This window comes from Pestalotiopsis fici, assembly GCF_000516985.1.
Source record: "Pestalotiopsis fici W106-1 unplaced genomic scaffold PFICI_Scf_9, whole genome shotgun sequence".
NCBI classification, from domain to species: Eukaryota; Fungi; Ascomycota; class Sordariomycetes; order Amphisphaeriales; family Sporocadaceae; genus Pestalotiopsis; species Pestalotiopsis fici.
Genome location: NW_006917099.1, coordinates 299,423 through 316,758, shown reverse-complemented (window position 1 = coordinate 316,758; position 17,336 = coordinate 299,423). Strand labels below are relative to the sequence as shown.

The 17,336-nt window shown below is 50.4% G+C and overlaps 6 protein-coding genes across 6 annotated transcripts; 4 read left to right on the top strand and 2 right to left on the bottom strand.

Moving 5' to 3' along the window:
• Positions 1–1,770: 1,770 nt before the first annotated feature.
• On the top strand, positions 1,771–4,335 carry PFICI_11523 (uncharacterized protein; the record flags this gene model as incomplete). The annotated part of the gene is made up of 8 exons (XM_007840104.1): positions 1,771–2,104; positions 2,156–2,390; positions 2,444–2,731; positions 2,790–2,984; positions 3,036–3,083; positions 3,136–4,005; positions 4,056–4,186; positions 4,241–4,335. The coding sequence occupies 8 exons, from the start codon at positions 1,771–1,773 to the stop codon at positions 4,333–4,335; spliced, it is 2,196 nt and encodes a 731-aa protein (XP_007838295.1).
• Positions 4,336–4,539: 204 nt separating this feature from the next.
• PFICI_11522 (uncharacterized protein) lies at positions 4,540–6,408 on the bottom strand (the record flags this gene model as incomplete). The annotated part of the gene is made up of 5 exons (XM_007840103.1): positions 4,540–4,597; positions 4,660–4,714; positions 4,779–4,919; positions 4,992–6,060; positions 6,136–6,408. The coding sequence occupies 5 exons, from the start codon at positions 6,406–6,408 to the stop codon at positions 4,540–4,542; spliced, it is 1,596 nt and encodes a 531-aa protein (XP_007838294.1).
• A 1,035-nt stretch (positions 6,409–7,443) lies between these two features.
• Positions 7,444–9,019, top strand: PFICI_11521 (uncharacterized protein; the record flags this gene model as incomplete). Its single annotated transcript, XM_007840102.1, has 3 exons — positions 7,444–7,569; positions 7,626–8,777; positions 8,849–9,019. 3 exons carry the CDS (start codon positions 7,444–7,446, stop codon positions 9,017–9,019), a joined length of 1,449 nt encoding a protein of 482 aa, XP_007838293.1.
• A 1,880-nt stretch (positions 9,020–10,899) lies between these two features.
• Positions 10,900–11,374, top strand: PFICI_11520 (uncharacterized protein; the record flags this gene model as incomplete). The annotated part of the gene is made up of 2 exons (XM_007840101.1): positions 10,900–11,144; positions 11,215–11,374. The coding sequence occupies 2 exons, from the start codon at positions 10,900–10,902 to the stop codon at positions 11,372–11,374; spliced, it is 405 nt and encodes a 134-aa protein (XP_007838292.1).
• Positions 11,375–12,983: 1,609 nt separating this feature from the next.
• Positions 12,984–13,274, top strand: PFICI_11519 (uncharacterized protein; the record flags this gene model as incomplete). Its single annotated transcript, XM_007840100.1, has 1 exon — positions 12,984–13,274. The coding sequence occupies one exon, from the start codon at positions 12,984–12,986 to the stop codon at positions 13,272–13,274; it is 291 nt and encodes a 96-aa protein (XP_007838291.1).
• Positions 13,275–13,772: 498 nt separating this feature from the next.
• On the bottom strand, positions 13,773–16,863 carry PFICI_11518 (uncharacterized protein; the record flags this gene model as incomplete). The annotated part of the gene is made up of 2 exons (XM_007840099.1): positions 13,773–16,271; positions 16,333–16,863. 2 exons carry the CDS (start codon positions 16,861–16,863, stop codon positions 13,773–13,775), a joined length of 3,030 nt encoding a protein of 1,009 aa, XP_007838290.1.
• Between the last annotated feature and the right edge of the window lie 473 nt (positions 16,864–17,336).

Sequence of the window (17,336 nt, the reverse complement as noted above, 5' to 3'; positions counted from 1 at the left end):
AAGCCGGGCCTTATATATAGCTTATATTTATCGGATTATATAAAGGGATTCGTAAAAGTCGTCGATTTATAAGCTTATATTATTTATTATTATAAAAATCGTAACGATTAAAATAAGCTGGCTAAAATGCGCCGGATTATAACGCTATAGAAGCAGTATATTAGTATAAAAGTGGTGCTAGGTTATAATGCTATATAATAAAAACTGGATTAGCTAAATTCGCTAAATTTTAAGTGGGCTTACGTGGAAAAATAGGGTCTGCGATTATAATACGTATTTAGCGTATGCTTAGGCATATAGAAAAATAATATAATTTATTAAATTATAATTTTATATTTATAATAATATATATTTTCTGCCTATTATTATTATTTTGCCAAAAGCCGACTTTAATATTTATTACCTATTATTAAAAATAATATATTAATAAAAACCTCACGAAATAGCTAGAAAAATAAAGTAAAATAGCGCGAAACCTGCCTTAAATAGCATAAGACCTATGTAAAATAGTGTTTTTAGAGTCGATTTTTACCTAAAATGGCAGTCATCCCCATTTTTCTATCAGATAGAATAGAACTTAACGCGAGCTTGACGCGAGAAGACACGATAAGTTTGGGCGGGTCCGAGGAGAGAGGGGCGATTGAGTTACGGACCCGCGTAAATTGGATGGCATGGCTTTTTGATATGAGCCCAGTTTTCCCTCCTCTTCCTCCTCCTGCTCCTCAGCTGAAAAAAGAAAAAGGCATTGAGGAAAGGGATACCGCAGCTAAACCTACTTTATACCTACCAGCCTCCACGTAAACGTGGACCGTTGCTTCTTTTCAGTGCCAAAGTGCATAATCTGTACAGTGCTCGGGCGCTCCCGACACTTTCGTGGGGGGCTCAATTCCCTGTTGGGTTTACTGCTCGAGACAGAATTGCACAATGAGGCGAAGCAATGTTGCTTGGCTTTTGAATCTTGGCAGGCATGGCAAGATTTGGGTTGAGATTGGAGACATGGGCTGTGTCAGCGCGGTCTGATAAAAGGCATATATATACTCTCGCTATTCTAAGCTTTAGGATCATGTGTGTATTGCTTCCATTGAAGGCACTGGACGGTTGGTTGGTGGATGATTTTGGTGGTTGCAGAACAGGTACGGGTATGTACGTAGACTAGAAAGACGCAGGGACCAACAAGTGATCGCGCTTAATAAGATACGTACCTTCTCTCTACAACAGCTTCTCCTCTCTAGCTCTCTTGATGTTTCGGGGTGCTCGGAGTTCTCTCCCCACCCACCAGGCCAGTCGTTCGCCTCATTCTGCCCCGCGCCGCCCATTGCCCACTGCCGGATCTGCAAAGGGTTCTTCGGGCTTCGCACACAGCTCGGCATCCCATCCATTGATTCACCTGCACGATTCAAACCCCTTCCGACACAGAGTATAGGCAAGCCAAGAAGGCGCAACTGTATACTGTCATCCAATTGATATCGGAAAACTCATCCGTGGGACTAACCGTCGCTCAAACTTTCTTGCCAAGCGGGGCGCCGCATGCCCATCGTTCGTTGTTGAGGTAGGTCGTGGCCACCTCAGACGCAGAGGAAGACGCAGACGCCGTCGTGTCCATGTCGACGTCCCAAAACGTAAATCAGATCCCGGTGGAGGATCTGACCCCCGAGGAAGCAAGTCGCATCATCCATTCACACCGCAAGGTACGCTATGGTAGGTCATGTTCCTTTTTATTATTATTCTTCCTCCTCGAGATTTTGCTCGGAATTCCTGCTAGTGACCGCCATGACCGGCCGCCATGATGGCAAACCTCTCATACATGAGCCTACCACGCCGGCTGGGGTAAAGGCCCTGCTGACTCTATCAACTACAGGAACTGCTTGCTGGCCCTGTCGACAACGCAAGGTCAAGTGCGATAACCAGCAGCCATGCGAGAATTGTGTAAAGAGGGAGCATCCGCAGTTGTGCTCATACAAGCCAAATCGCTCAAACACGAGCAAATCTGGCTCGATTGATGCTGGGGCTTCGCATGGGACAAAACGTCCACACTCTCCGGGAGAAAGTGACGACTATGAAAATGATAATGATCGTCAGCCCCAGGGTTGGCCTCGGGCAGCAGGTGAGTCAAGTCTTGCAGGACAGCCAAGCCTGTATTGACACATCCACATAGATCAGTCGGAAACGACGGAAATTCCTCGTTACATAGGCCAGAATAGCATCCCGGCGATTCTGCGAGACCAGCCGTCGCCAATAGACACCAAGAATGGCATAGACATTCGCCGTGATATGCGTCCAATCTGGGGTCTGGACAATTCTGCCCCTTTCCCACTCATGTCTACGCATCATCTCGACAAGATGACCCAGGAGATATCGGCACAGCTTCCTTCGGACCGTGAGGTTCTCAAGTACGTATCTAGTTTTCACATCCGAAATCTCAGATACTAACGACTGGCACAAGGCTTTTCAAGACTTACAAGGAAGTTCCACATCCCTTTTGGGGTTTTGTCATAGATATTGACGACCTCGAATCTCGTTTGATGGTCTATCTTGAAGAACGAGCGAGGATACTTCGGGAAAAGGGTCCCCAAACCCAACCCATCTCTGCTTCTTGGCTCGCTATCCTTTTTGCTGTGCTCGCTGTTGGGTCGCAATACCATGACTCTCCGTACCACATTCGGACGCGAAACTCTCAAAAGTACATTCAAATCTGCTTCCATTTTCTCAGACTTGGAAATTTCCTGCTCAGGTGAGTTGAGTCATGCGTACCACTGGTGTAATTATTCCGTGTTAAAACCTGTTTTCAGACCAAACCTAGATTCAATCCAGGCCCTTTTGATGACGAGCTTCGTGCTCTTGAACGACATGAAAGCAGAAGGATCATGGGCTCTACTTGCTCTCACCTGTCGATTGGCACAGTCCTTGGGGCTTCACCGAGCACCACAGCAAGAAACAAGCTCTACAGAATTGACCATAAAGGACTATGTGCGACGAAAACTCTGGTATGATACTTTGCTATCCGCATGATGTATGCACGGCTCTAATTTCAATAGGTGGACTTGCCAATGGCACGATACGCTCACATCACTATCTTTTGACCGGTGAGTCCTTCGCATGGAACCCCTATGTCGTTCGTGACTGATTGTCGCCAAGACCAAACATGACAAACATACAGTGCTGCGCAATTCCACTGGCTCCAAATGCAGGCGTCGAGGGTCTGTCATACCTCGAAGCCATGTATCATCTCTGTCAAATTATTTCGGAGAAGCTGAATCCGGATGCCGTAAATACTGCCTCATATGACACCATTGTGGCCAATTGTGAAGAGGTCATGTCTCTGCGGCAGAGGGTCTATCCCCAACTTCGAAATAAAGAGGCCTTGAAGACAGTAGTTGATCGACTCCAGCACTATGCACTCAGACTTCACACAGCATTCGTAGTGTCCGTATGCTGCCGGCCGGCGCTTCGAAGCGATTACAAGCTGCTCAAGGCTGGAGAAAAAAAATCCCTGTCGGCAAGATGCAAGGCAAATCTTATTGAAACAGTCAACATGTTCCTTGCAATGCACAACATATCAGTCATTCCAACCAGAAGTTGGGCATTTACCTACCATGGACTCTCGTCAGCGGTCCTTCTGGGTCTTTTATCTGACCCCAAAACTGAGCCAGAAGTTCGTCGCCTACAAGGTGATCTCATTTCCGCCCTTTCTGCTGCCGCGGCCAAGGAACGATCCAGCCCACCTCCGGGCCACATCCCCGTTAGTGACAAGGACATTGAGCTGTCTGGCCCACTATCAAGAGCATTGACTGCTTTGAAGCATATTTACGACTACGGATCCCTCAATGGCCTGTCAGGTCTCAAGAGCGAGGTACCTTCGGGATCGCGGACTCCTGTTGCAAACATGCCCTCGAATGCGATACTGAACGTACAGCAACGTGCTCAGTCAAGTCTAGACCCACACCAAGACGCAGCGCTGGCTATGACGGAACTGCAGAATGGGGCTACTTTGCCTGACTTTTCAACGTAAGGACTCTGTGGCTGAGGAAATATCACTCATGCTGACATTTTTAAAGTAGTCTACAGTACCCGACGACATTGGCGCAGGCACTCCCAGTCCAGGGAGTCACAGATATGTCACAAATGGATCCCTCCACGTACATGTCCAATATGTCACCCATGGACCTCTATGATTCCATTTTCTGGGGTACGTCACATATAGACTTGAGAACCCGGCCTTACATGACTGACTTTGTGCCAGAATCGCCAGATCCATTCTATAATACAGGTGCCGACATGAATTTTGACTTCATGCCATCCCAACAACCTGGCGGTGGTGGGCAGTACTTCTACTAATTATCTCGACTCCTACCGATATTATGTGCACGAGAGTCATTATCTGATTGGAAAATACTGATATTCTGGTTTTGTCACGGGTGCTTGATCATGGGATGAACGGTGTTGGGGCATAAAAGGTATTTCAAAAGTTGGGGACAAAATAACGGCGCTCAAATTGCCATTTCATAAATTTCAATAATGGGTCTTTTGTGTCTTGTTCATCTATACCAGGGCATCCAAGACTACTTGCGTCATGGCCACTACCTTTTCTTCTTCTAGCCTATTTGGAACAGTCAGATACATTCGTAACCAAATAATGAAAATCAAAAGAGGGGGTCTTACCTTCTGGCCACCAATTGCAGATTTATCGGCATACCATGCACCTTTTCCGCATTGTCTGTAAATTCAATCAGTCCATGCCCACTGAGATTGACGGCGTCTCTTTCCCTTGGAGCACTTACATTCTGACTGTATCGTCGCATCCAAATCTGTCATGGGCTTGTAGTCGCTAGGAGCTTTATCAACCTGAGCATCTACCGTGATGCCCGTGGGGAACGACATGCACGAGTAGTCGAGGACATTGTAAACTCCAGTATATCCAACTGCAAGTGTCATTAGTTAGTTCATGTTACCCAACATCTCAATGAGAAAAGACGAGAGGGGAGGTAACTCACCATGTTTAAACTTGCCATTCTCGACACTACTGTACGGGGTCGTGGGACACAAGATGGCGTCAATGCCAGCCTGGTTCCAGCGCTCCAAATACCGCCTCTGGAACTCGACACGCTCGAGGTGCAGCGCCCACATGTCCGAGGTGGACAGCTCCGTCGCGGTACGGTACGCCTCCATCTCGGGCCGCCAGGGCTCGCCGGAGCGCTCAATCTCGCGCCGAATGGCCGAGCCGCCGTCGGCAACAAACATGCGCTGCAGCAGGGCGGCTCCTTGCAGCTGGTCCTCGGAGGACCAGTCCACCACCTCGTGACCCGCGGCGCGGAGCTTGTCGACGGCCGTCTGCAGCGCCCGCGTCACTGGCGGCGTGGGGCGCGCCATGCCGTCGTCCCACATGACGGCGATGCGGAGACGGGCGGGCAGCCGAGTCTCCCGCCAGGGGATCGGCAGACACCGGGGGTCTGCGAGCCAGGGCTCGGCGCCGACAACGATTGCGCAGTAGAGGGCGAGGTCGGGAAGGGTGCGGGCCAGGGGGCCATTAACGCTCTGGACGGCCTCCTGGCCGGGCATGCCGGAGCGGCAGCGCAGGGTCGGGAAGCGGCCAAAGCTGGGCCGCAGGGTAAAGATGCCGGTGCAGGCGGCGGGGATGCGCAGGGAGCCGCCAATATCGGTGCCGACGCCAATGGGACTGCCGCCAAAGGCGATGAGGGCCGACTCGCCGCCCGAGGAGCCGCCGCTGGTCAGGTTGCGGTTCAGCGGGCTGACGGTGCGGCCAAAGACGTTGTTGACCGACTCGGCAATCATCATGGCCGTGGGGACATTGGTCTTTACGTAAAAGACGGCGCCGGCGGCCTCGAGCAGCGCGGCCAGCGCAGAGTCGTAGGGCGCCGCGTCGCCAATGTGGCTCACAAAGCCTACGGTTGCGTCCAGCCCCTTTAGGTTGAAGTTGTCCTTGAGCGAGACGGGCAGGCCGTGGAGGGGCCCGATGGGCTTGCCCGTGCGTGCGAGGTGCTCATCGAGCTTCTTGGCCGTCTCGAGGCCGCGAGAGAAACACGTCTCCGATAGACAGTTTGTCTGTGTAATTGTGTTGTGAGCAAGAGTTGTGTGCAGTGATGAAAGGTCATGTTATAAAGGCGAAGCATGACTTACCAGTTGATGGGCCGCTGCCGCACGCTTGCAAAAGGCCCGAGTCACCGTCTCGGATTTGAGCTCGCCGGAAGCAAGTTTGGGTAGTAAATCCAGAACATTTGAGTTTGTAATGGCTAGTTCTTCAGATGTGAACCATCCCGAAGTTTCGGGAAATTTGGTCACGTCTTGCACGCTCTCATCGGGCAGCAGCTCGGCCGGGATGATCCATTCGGACGGGATGGAATCCCTTAATGCCTGGCGTTTCTTGGCCGCCTTTTGTTCCCAGTCTGCCATGTTTGGTAATTTTATAAGTATAAATATGAAATACAAGTCTAACAACACGAATCTTCAGGTCGTGGAATATAGTAAATGTTGAAAGTGACAGGCTTCTTTTATGAAATACCTCTGCGCATCGTGTGCCAAATGTCCTACGATTATGGAGTTTATGGCATCATCGGATCGAAGCCGATGCCCACTAGAATGCATAGGCGCCGTTCACCGGACCGTGGTACGAACGCATTCAACGAGCCCGCATTCAAGCTAGCATTGATCGGATCTACATGCTACTCGGCGCCTCGTGGTCCCCGCCCCCGTCATGACTTGGGGAATTGACAAATATATAAAACAAGCCCCGGGGTAATGTGGGTTTGGTTCTAAGAGTGGTGAAATGGGTTCAATGAGAGATCTGGTTTCCATAGTGTCAGACTTCGGCCGGTGTCTCTTCTATCTCGACCGATTCTCCACACATCTTTTAGTCCTTGGGTGGAAATCTAGTTCCGTCCCACCCCAAAAAAAACCGCCCCAGGGTTTCCCAAAGAGCAAAAGAGCGGAGACGCGACCCTGCAGAGCCTTTACCTTATCTATCCAACCATCGACAATTTGCCCTGCGCAAGGCCCGCGACGGCTTATCAAGATACTCGAGGATCGTCGCAAGGAGCCCGACTGTTGTGCTTGTTCTCTAAAAAAGCAGCCGATGGTCTGAGTTATCATGACCATTTCCTCCTTGGCGTTCGGCGGTTCATCGGCCCTCAGGTTGGTGACTGTTTGAAATTTACCTAGATTAGCGATTGCCGTGCCGTGGTTTTCTTGACTGATCGGGACACGGCCTTCCGACCGACTGCTTGCCCGCCTTTGCCTGTATACGTATACAAACAGGGTTCTTATCAAGATAAAGGGGATATCCTCGACGGGCACGGTTCTGAGAAGAATATCATATGAACGGCGAGCTTTGGCTCGCGGTGTAAAAAGCACAGCTCAACCTCCTGCGCCCCGGGGTCTTCAAACATAGAAACTTGCAACTCCAACAACGCTCATCAACATTCGGCCGCCATGGGGTTCAAGGCCCGCTTTCATGAGTATTTTCACTCTGAACTCCAGCCGGGTGAGCGGAAGCTGGTCCAGAAGATTGACTTCTTTATTCTGACCTTTTGCTGTTTGAGTTATTTTACCAATTATGTAAGCGTTTTCTGAATATCTAGCATTCGAGTCGCAATTCTTACTCCAAGTCACAGCTCGATCGGTCCAACCTTGCCAATGCCTATGTGTCGGGTATGAAAGAAGACCTTGGCTTTGTTGGCGACCAGTATAACCAAATCAACACATGCTTTACAATTGGTTACATCATTGGGCAGATACCCGCAAACCTGTCCCTTCACTATGTCAAGCCACGCTACTTCTTCCCGTCCATGATGATCATCTGGGCAGGGTTGACAATGGTGACAGCTTCAGTGCAAAAGCCCCAATCCATCATGGCCATTCGGTTCTTCCAGGGTATCGCCGAGGCCACCACGTTTGTCGGCACCCACTACATTCTCGGATCGTGGTACACGGAGCGCGAGCTCGGTAAACGCAGTGGCATCTTTACCGCCTCTGGTCTAGCTGGCACCATGATTGGCGGCTTCATTCAGACGGGCATCTACTCTTCGCTGCACGCCAAGAGCGGACTGACTGGTTGGCGTTGGCTCTTTATCATCGACGGCCTCATCACCATCCCAGTGGCCATCTATGGCTTTCTCTTCTTCCCAGACACACCGCAGACGACGACGGCGTTTTACCTCAGCGAGACGGAAAAGGCACTGGCCATCTCGAGGGTTCCGATTGTGGAAGAAAAGTCACCAATCACGCTGGCTTTTGCAAAGAAAGTACTGACCTCTTGGTACTGGTGGGGATTCGTTGGCCTGTGGATCGTCGCCGGTGAGACGGAGAGCTTTTCGACCAACTCGCTCCTGTCGCTCTACATGAAGAGTCACCCGACCATTGACTATACGGTATCGCAACTCAACAACTATCCGACAGGCGTGCCGGCTGTTGGCATCGTGTCGACCTTGTTCTGGGCCACCCTGACGGACTTTTTGAACGGGAAACGGTACCTGGTCGGATACTGGATTAGTATTACGGGAATTGTTACATCGGCCTTGATCCTGTCAGCCTCGAAGAATCCCACGAGCCCGGCATCGACTTCGACCGTGTTTGGCGCGTACTACTGGGCCGGATCGGTCTATGCCTGCCAGGCGACCTTTTTTGCCTGGTGCAACGACGCCATGAGATATCAAGACCCAGTGTACCGAGGCGTGGTCCTCGCCGGTATGAACCTGGGTTCCAATGTGTTCAACGCCTGGTGGTCTCTCGTCTTCTACGGCGCGTCCACGGCCCCGTGGTTTACTGTAAGTTGTCAACTCCTCGACCTGATAGCCCCAGTGAGCACTTGCTGACATATTTTTCCTTCTCGTTACAGCGAGGTATGTGGGCCATGATTGCTTGCTCAATCGCCTTGGCTATATGGTGTGCCGGTCTGTCTTACCTGACTCGGCGCGAGGGTAAGCGGCGCGTGGTAGAAGAGCATATCGTGGAGCAGGGACACGCCGAATCGGACCGTGACACCAAGATGCCTGCCGAGCTGGCTTAGCAACTCTTTCACATAGGGGAGAAGTGGACTGGACTGCCATGGTGATGGGATATACATGATGTTAATACGAAGACGCGATCAAGTGCCGACATGTTTTGTCGAATGATACCCAAAATAGCAATGACCAGGTGACGTCGAATGCGGAGAGCGTCGTCTGTTGTTTATTGGGCGAGTTGAGTAGTCTGTTGAAAAATACTGTGTAATAGACGAGCTCCACAAGCACGACCCCCGCCAACCCACCACATATTATATTGCATATATTCAAGTTAATAAGCAATCATTCCACGTCCGTGATACCATGGAGATATCCATTCCCCTTTCTTTGGCACCCCACCTTTGCAGCAGCAGCATGGACTGATCCGAGCGAAAAACGATCTCGAGCATGAGTAACGCAAGGGGGCTTTTGAGGAGGGCGCTGGAGGATAGTAACGTTGTACAATCTGTCTGTCGGATTTCCGTGCTTGCGTGCTTGCGTGCTCACAGTAGACAACGGTGATCGATGCAAGCTGCTGCCGGTCTGTCAGTCAGCCGTAGTATGTAGCTCCCAAGCTGCTGTGCCACGTTCTTTTCGCCGACGACATTGGGTCCCCTCACAATAGGCTACTACTATCCCGTATGAAAGGAATCCCGCTACCTCTAGGTCTTACCGTTTAATGCTTATTTTTGTCCCAAACTTGACCCATCTCCTACACAAGGTAATAAATAACCAGGGGCTTATGAAGAAACAAACACAGCTAAGCTTTCTAGTCAATGCAGGGCTGTCCGTCAGCAGCTAGGGAACCGAGCGGTGGTCCTCTTTGCAATCCCCATGATATCACCTGGGGAGGGTCCGGCTTTTGGTCATGAGTTGTCAGCCGCCACTATACATTCTATACTACATACTTCGTGTTACCTCCTGGTGCTTACTTGCATGTTGCCGTTGCGCCTTTCTCCGTGTGCTGTATTCCGTACGGAGCCACAGCTGGAAGCAGGGTCTTTCGGGACGTTGCAGCCCCCAGAATCCTTGGCTTGGTTGAATGGGCTAGGGAGGTAATATCCGGGGTCAATGCAGGTTTCTTGCCTGGAGGCCAGGCTTGGATTCCATCCTTTTAGCTCTAGCTAGAGCTCAGCGATTCCAGGTCTCTGTGCTGCGCTTGACCATTTTAGCTCCATTTCATAAGGTACCTAGTGGTAAATGCATCGCACTGATTCGGTACAGTAACTAAACGTATACAGCAAGCAGATATTCAGGCCTGTGAGAGCATGATATATATTTACATCTTTTCTGGATTCGAGACAAGGAATAACTCATTCGGCATCAATTCTCCATCCCAAAATAAGCGAACGAGAAAAACGAGTGCCGGTCGGAAGAGTCGGACGAATGAGGCAGTTCTGGGGATCCGCTCCAGTGGTCAGTTAACCGCTAACAAGTCTTCGCATCGCTGGACCCGGCAGATTTGAGGGTCGATCGGCGGGCAGGGACACCAATGACCTCAGCGCCGGGGGCCTTAACCTCGTATTCGAGCACCTTTGCCAACCGTCATGCAACGTTGAATAGAGAAGACATGGAAAAAAGAGGTGACCCATTATTCGCCGCCGCAATTGACCATGTACAGCAAAGGGCTGAGTGCAACTACCACATACACACCGTACCTAGACATGGAATCCCATTCCTTACCCTTGGTGAAAGGGGAAAATCCCGTTGTATGACTATAATGCACCACATTTCATCATTCGATCGATTGGGTACCTAGATATATAAGAGACACCATCCGCTCAACTTGGAATTTTGATCACGATACTCTAACACACCACCTCTTACCACACTCGCTACGACTTTCCGATCAGTACTCCCTCCTACATATATAATCCTAATCAGCATTACTACAAACATATTCAAAATGGTTTCCATCAAGACTCTCGCTGGCGCCGCTCTGGCCGCCGCCCTCCCGGCTTCTGCCTACGTCAACGGCATTTCCGGCCCCGAGACCGCCGCCGCCGGCAGCAGCATCGACGCCACTGTCACCACTTCCATCTACGTCCAGAACTGGGTCGACTACTCGATTATCTGGGGTCTTGCTCCCGCTACTTACAACTGTGCCGAGTACAAGTGCATCGGTCAGCAAATTGGTTACAGTGCCGCCTAGTAAGTAAACAAACAGCACAAGGCTTGTTGATGTTGGCGGCATCTCTTACTGACTTTCTTTTTCTTATAGCCCTGACCAGCTTCCCCTCGGCAACTTCTCCGTCGCCTTGGCCATTCCTGAAGTCTCGGCCGGAGACTACCAGCTCTTTGCTGCCGTACCTTACCTGGTCGGCGCCTCGGGCACTGTTGACGTGGAGACCTTTTACTACAACATTACCATCACTGCATAAGATGGGACAGGCGGTTCCTGTTGCAACGACTTGAACATGATAATGCATTAGATCGGAGTTTTTCTTCTTCTTGTTGTTGTGTTACTTGGCACATATTTTTCCCCTTCAAAAAAGCGAAAAGGGCATAGCAAGACAGAAGGCTTGGATTTGGAAGCTTGCGGCATGCAGCATGCAGAAATTTATAAATAGTATTCGTCTCCCATACCTTTGGGGAGATGAAATTCCTCAAATAACAATCAACTTCCACCCTAAGACAGAAAGAAGTGCCGAGCTTGTCACTGTTATGTGAAATGAAGGCCGCGTACGTATGAGACGGTGTTTGTGCTGAAGAAAATTGTCTTTCAAAAGGAGATGCCTGACTGGTGAGCTAGTGTGATTTGAAATGAAATTACCTACATTCTCACCCCCCAAAAAGGTACAATGACCCCAGGTTTAATGTGGTGGATAATATCAACTGCTTATTTTATCAAACACTAACTGAACTAATCTTGATAACCTACAGCTTTTTGGGGGGTGGGAGAAGTGTGGTTGTCGTTGTCGGCTGGGCTCCGATGATTTGAGTTGATCATCACTGATCATCGCCTGGGGGAGCAGACAACCTTACCACGAGGGAAAAAGTGGTTCAGCACAGACAGAGATGCCCAATTCTCGAGGCAGTTTCAAAACTTTTCCCACACGCGTCGCGTCACGTCCCCAAAGAGATGTTGAAAAGTAACAAAAATGAACAATACATAGTACAATGGCCAACTCTTTTCTTTGCCGTCTTTTCCAGGAACCCCCCAAAAGTGTCATCAAACAAGTCGTCTCCACTTTGTGCGGTCTCCCTATCCCGCTTTTGTTGGCAGATGGCGAGAAAAGGAGGAGGGATTGGATGAACCACTGGAGGCGCGCACTAAGTCAAAGGAATTGAGCTGCGGGTATAGGCGGGTCCGTGGCATCCCTAGCGTTGATCAAGCACCTTTGCTGCTTTCGAAAGGAGGCGTTCTTGTTTCAGCCCGTTTCCGTTAAGTGTACTACTGTAGGTGGTAGCAGTAGGGAACAGGCTGGGCCGTCGTCGGAATAAGCAGTGATATAAAAAGGGAGTGTTTGTTGTAACTCTCATCAACGGATCTTCTTCATATTTATTCCCACAATCCTTTTTTTTTGAAAAGCCTATACAGCAATAGATACCAGAACAACAACAAATCGCAACTCTAGATAACACAAGAGTCCAGACTCGACAGACAATCAAGGCACCATGGTGGGTCACCATCTCCAGAACAAAGGGGGCGACGATCGTCTTGAGGGGGTTCGCTGGGCGAGCGTTGCGCGCCAACAGCCAGGCTTTGCTAATTCGTGGGCCTTTTGTCGCCTTTGCGGTGGATAGAGCAGAACACTGTCGCCGGAAGAAATTCAAGTCTTCAAGGACCTGTTTGATTCTTATGTGAGTGAATCCAGTCATGAGCCACAAGTCCCAAATCTCACTGACCGCCTCGGATAGGACCCTGACAAAGATGGTGAGTCAAGGAAACGCTCCACCCACTCAGGATCGCGAAAGCCACTTTGAGCTGGATCAGCGTTTTGGGCGCGGAGGGAGAAGCAAGATGTCTACTATTCATGCATTGCGCAAATGGCTGACGAGAAGTTTGAAAAATGGTGTCCAGGCAGCATCACAGTCGAGGAGTTTGCCAAGGTCATGTCCCAGAGCCCTGGTCAACCCCCGTCCGAGGAGGAAGTCAAGAAGATCATTCAAGAGGTAGATCTCGACGGCGACGGCACCATCAACTTTAATGAGTTCATTACAATGATGACCGGCCAGCCTTACCCACCTGCAGACGCCGCGGCCACAACAACTGCTGCGCCGACCGTGGAGGTCGATGATGCCGACGCAGAGGACGACATTGTGAGCGGGTACCAATGAGAAGCATCGCGCGCAACGTATATTCAGCATTGCAACAGTATTTGCACCACTAGTACTTGGCCATTGAGCCGGAAACTGGTGCCGATCAAGTTGGGCTAGCATAAATAAAATAAATAACCAGTACTTGACAAACAGATCATGTCTTGGATGCAATTGTCGAATCACTCAAGAAGTCTGACCAAGTGTTATACTATAAGATACGGATGTGATCAATCAATCTTGTTTATATAATGTAAAGAGCCGTATATATGGAGACTTGCTCCTTGATCTGCTGATGTGAAGCGAAAGGTATATCCAAATGTCCAAATTAAACCATGGAAGCCAAACTACCCCGGAAATGCCCATGCTAGAAACCCAAATAAGCCAACTCCCAAGAGGAATACAAGTATGGAAAGCACAATCTAGTGACTGATCTCGTCAATCTTCAACGCTATCTAACAAGCAAGTGCCAGATGAATTAAAAGCAGATGGAAACGCCATTATCATGGACCTCGCTTTCTAAGCGATCCTCTGAGGTGTACAATCGTTGGATGGATCGCCAATCTCTTCAGCCGGAGTTGGGACAGGGTTGGTATCGAGCGATATGACCGAATGGTCATCGTCATCATCGTCTTGTACTACCTCTTCGACTTTGAGGTCTGGTACTTCGGAACTTATTTCGCTCTTCTCTCCACTGGGTTGAATCTTTTGCTTCAGAATGGCTTCACCATCGACAATCTCACGTTCGTCCGTGACCTTGTCGTTGTCCATATTCTTCTCGCGAGCACCAGCAGCATTCATCTGAGCGTTATCAAGATCTTGAGCGCCCTTCTCACCCATGCCGCCCTCAGCGAGCTCACCGCCTTCAATTACGACGCGCAGGTCCAAGTCCTCGTCCTTGGAGTAGACACGGAAGTTGACGATGCAGATGGCGTTCCATGGGTCGGGGAGCCCAGCCTCCTCGTCTGTCTCGACGTTCTTATCATTGTTGGCAGGAGGGGGAGGGGGAGGCGCCATGCGAGGCTTGCGCGACATATCATCACTGCTATATAGCTCCTCCCAGTCTTCGACAGGGCTATCAGACGAGTCGCCGTCAGAAGAGTAGTCTGTGCGACGAGCAGGAGCCGGGGACGGAGCAGGCGTCGACTCTTCCTTATCGGCCTCGGCGTCTTTCTGCGACTCGTCCTTCTTGTCTGAAGACTCATCTTTCTTGTCAGTCTCGGACTTGGCAGCTGTGTCGTTGTTATCGTCGCTCGACTCCTTGGGCTTGTCAGCCTCAGCCTTCTTGCGCTCTGCCTCCTCAGCCGCCTCCTTCTTCTTGCGCTCGGCGGCCTCGGCTTCTTCTTTGATCTTGCGCTCAGCGGCTTCAGATTCCTCCTTCTTCTTACGCTCGGCGTCACGGATCTCGCGGTTGCGATCCCGCTTCGCCTGATTCTTCTTTTGCTGCTTCTTGGTGATCTCGCGGTTCATGTGGCGCTTCTCCCAGAGCTTGCGGCGCTCGGCTTGACGAGATGTGCTCGCCTTTTGAGATTCGGACTTCTTGCGCAGCTGGGCAACCTGCTCGAGGTGCGCAACGCCCTTGGAATGGGCAAGGTCATAAGCATAGCCGACTGATGCAAGTTTGTCGTGGTCTTGACGCTTCTTGCATTCACGTTTCACGACGTCCTCGATAGTAGAAAAGTCCGTGTCTCTCTCGCCGACAACGCTCACAAACACGGAGTACTTGCCCGGCTCCATGCATGGTAGCTCGATGGAGACCGACCGATCCATGAGGTAGTTTCCATGAGAGCGGACAATGTAGTCTTCTGCTTCTGGCCTGCCCTGTTCGTGAATACGGAACTGCAGTCGGAAGCTGTACTGTCCATGAAGACCCTTGTAGTAACGGTTGTCGAGCTGAGATAGTACAAGCACTAGAGGTGACTCCTTGGTCAACGTGAAGTGGAACTTCTCGTTGTACTGCGGCTTCCACGGTACCTCAACTCCGATCCAGCGCTGGCAGCATCTCCAATCGGGGTCTCTGAAGAGGCGTGTTCGATCAAAGTGCTGGAACTTGCGTAGCAGATCCTCGAAACGAATCCAGAACACAGAGTCGTTTCCAAAAGTATGGCCAAGCTCCTCCTTGGCAGCACTAGTCCATTCCTTGGAACCATCGCTCCAAGGACCATCCCAGATACCCTTCTTGAGCTTGCCCCAGGGATTGCGAAGCTTGACGAGGCGCTCACCATTCTTCATGGTCCTCGCATCCATGACAACGTAAGCATGTCCCTCGCGAATGCCGCTTCGCTCACCATAACCGCCATCGAGGAGGCCGGTGGAGCAACCAAACATGAATTCCTGGTTGACCTTGCTCATTTCGTTCTCCCAGAAGCTATCGAGATCAAGGATATCGCTGCCAAGGAGCTCGGTGGTAACTCCGCCGCTGAGATCCTCGAGACCCTCACCAATCCAGCCGCCGATCAAGGAAGAATAATCTCCATGAACCTTGGCAAAAGCCTTCTCGATCAAGGGAACCCAGGTTGCATTCGGGTCCCTGTTGGAACCGAAGAAAACGGCCTTGGATCCAGTTTGATATGTCTTGCGGTACGTTTGCTCGGCATCCTCACTTTCGCGGTCAATCTGCGTCAAAAGATCACGCTGCATTGAAGGTGAGTCCCAGTTGGGGGAAGTGAGGTAGAGCTTGTCATCAATGATGGAATAAACCCATTCGCCATCACGGAAAAAGACAAACCCGTAGATACCGATACGAGTGTCGTATTCGACGCACATCCGCTTGATGCCGTCCTCAACGTTGGCAAGTGCACTCAGACTGGCAATGAGCCAGCAGTTGCCAATACTACCCTGCTTGACATCGCTGGCATCCAAGTTCTCCAAAAAGGTGGGGTTCTTGTAGATTTCATGGACGCGTTTGACGGACTTGGGGATAGCAGTGCTAGTACTGAGACGTGGCCCTGCCACATCAAACTTGTTGGAGCCCAAGTAATTGAGGCAGTTGCCTTTGGTCATCTTCAGGTCAAAGTCCTATTCAAAGTTAGTCTTGATGAATTTCTAAACGTCTGGTGTCTTGGTAGTTAATACTCACAATGTCCCAACCAGGGTCACGGTATCGCGTGTTGACCCTCTTACATTCTTGAATGATCTTCTTCACTTTGCGTCGACATTCGTCAACGGCACGATCGTAGCCGGCGCTGAGAAGCTCATTGGGACGGTCCTGGTCCGATGGCAGGGGAACCGGATCAAACGGCAAAATGGAGAGCGCCTTGGTGAAGTTCTTGGCGGTAAAGTGTCGCCAGATCTTGTTGATACTTCGCTGAGGGCTAGGCTTTCTCTTCTTTTTCTTCTTCTGATTTTGGTTGTTGTTGTTTTTCTTACTCGACTTTCCGCGTCTATCTTCATCTGACTCAGAGTCGGAGCTGTAGCCGAATGCTTCCAGATCTCTACGAGAGCGAGACGACCTTCTCGTGGATCTCCGGGAGTAATCGTCCTCCTCGGAGTCTGATGGTTGTGCGTATTTCCTGGACTTGGCAGTTCTCTGTGATCTTCGAGGAAGTTCCTCTTCAGAATCTGATGAGCTATAGCCAGGGGCTTCTTTGCGGTATCGGAGCCGAGCCATGATTTCGGTTTCAGAGGGCAACGATTTTATACGGGGTAACACGGGTCTATGGTCTATCGAATTCAACGGTGACTAAGGAGGTATTAAGTATCAGCATTGGCTCAGTTACGTATCAGTGCAGCGCAGGTAATTGTAAACACACCTTGCCAGAGGCTTGTTTTTTGCGGCGTCAAGAGAGTGTGGGATGCTCAAGAGAATGATGGTCCCAAATTACAATCTTGCCAGCAGATCTATAAGCTAAAGGATAGGCTCGGGATCCTTGAGGGATTCCCTGATGGTCGTTTCCTCAATGAGAGTGAGAGGGTATGGAGGGGAGGAGATAAGGATGGAAAGAAAGTCAGGAGAAACAAGAGAGTTCACCGACATCTTGACGGGAGGCATGAGGGCCATTATAAGGCCTGGCGGGCGACTGATAGGAGCACAAGCACGAGCGAGGCACGAGAGGCACAAGACAGTTCACACCATTACACGGA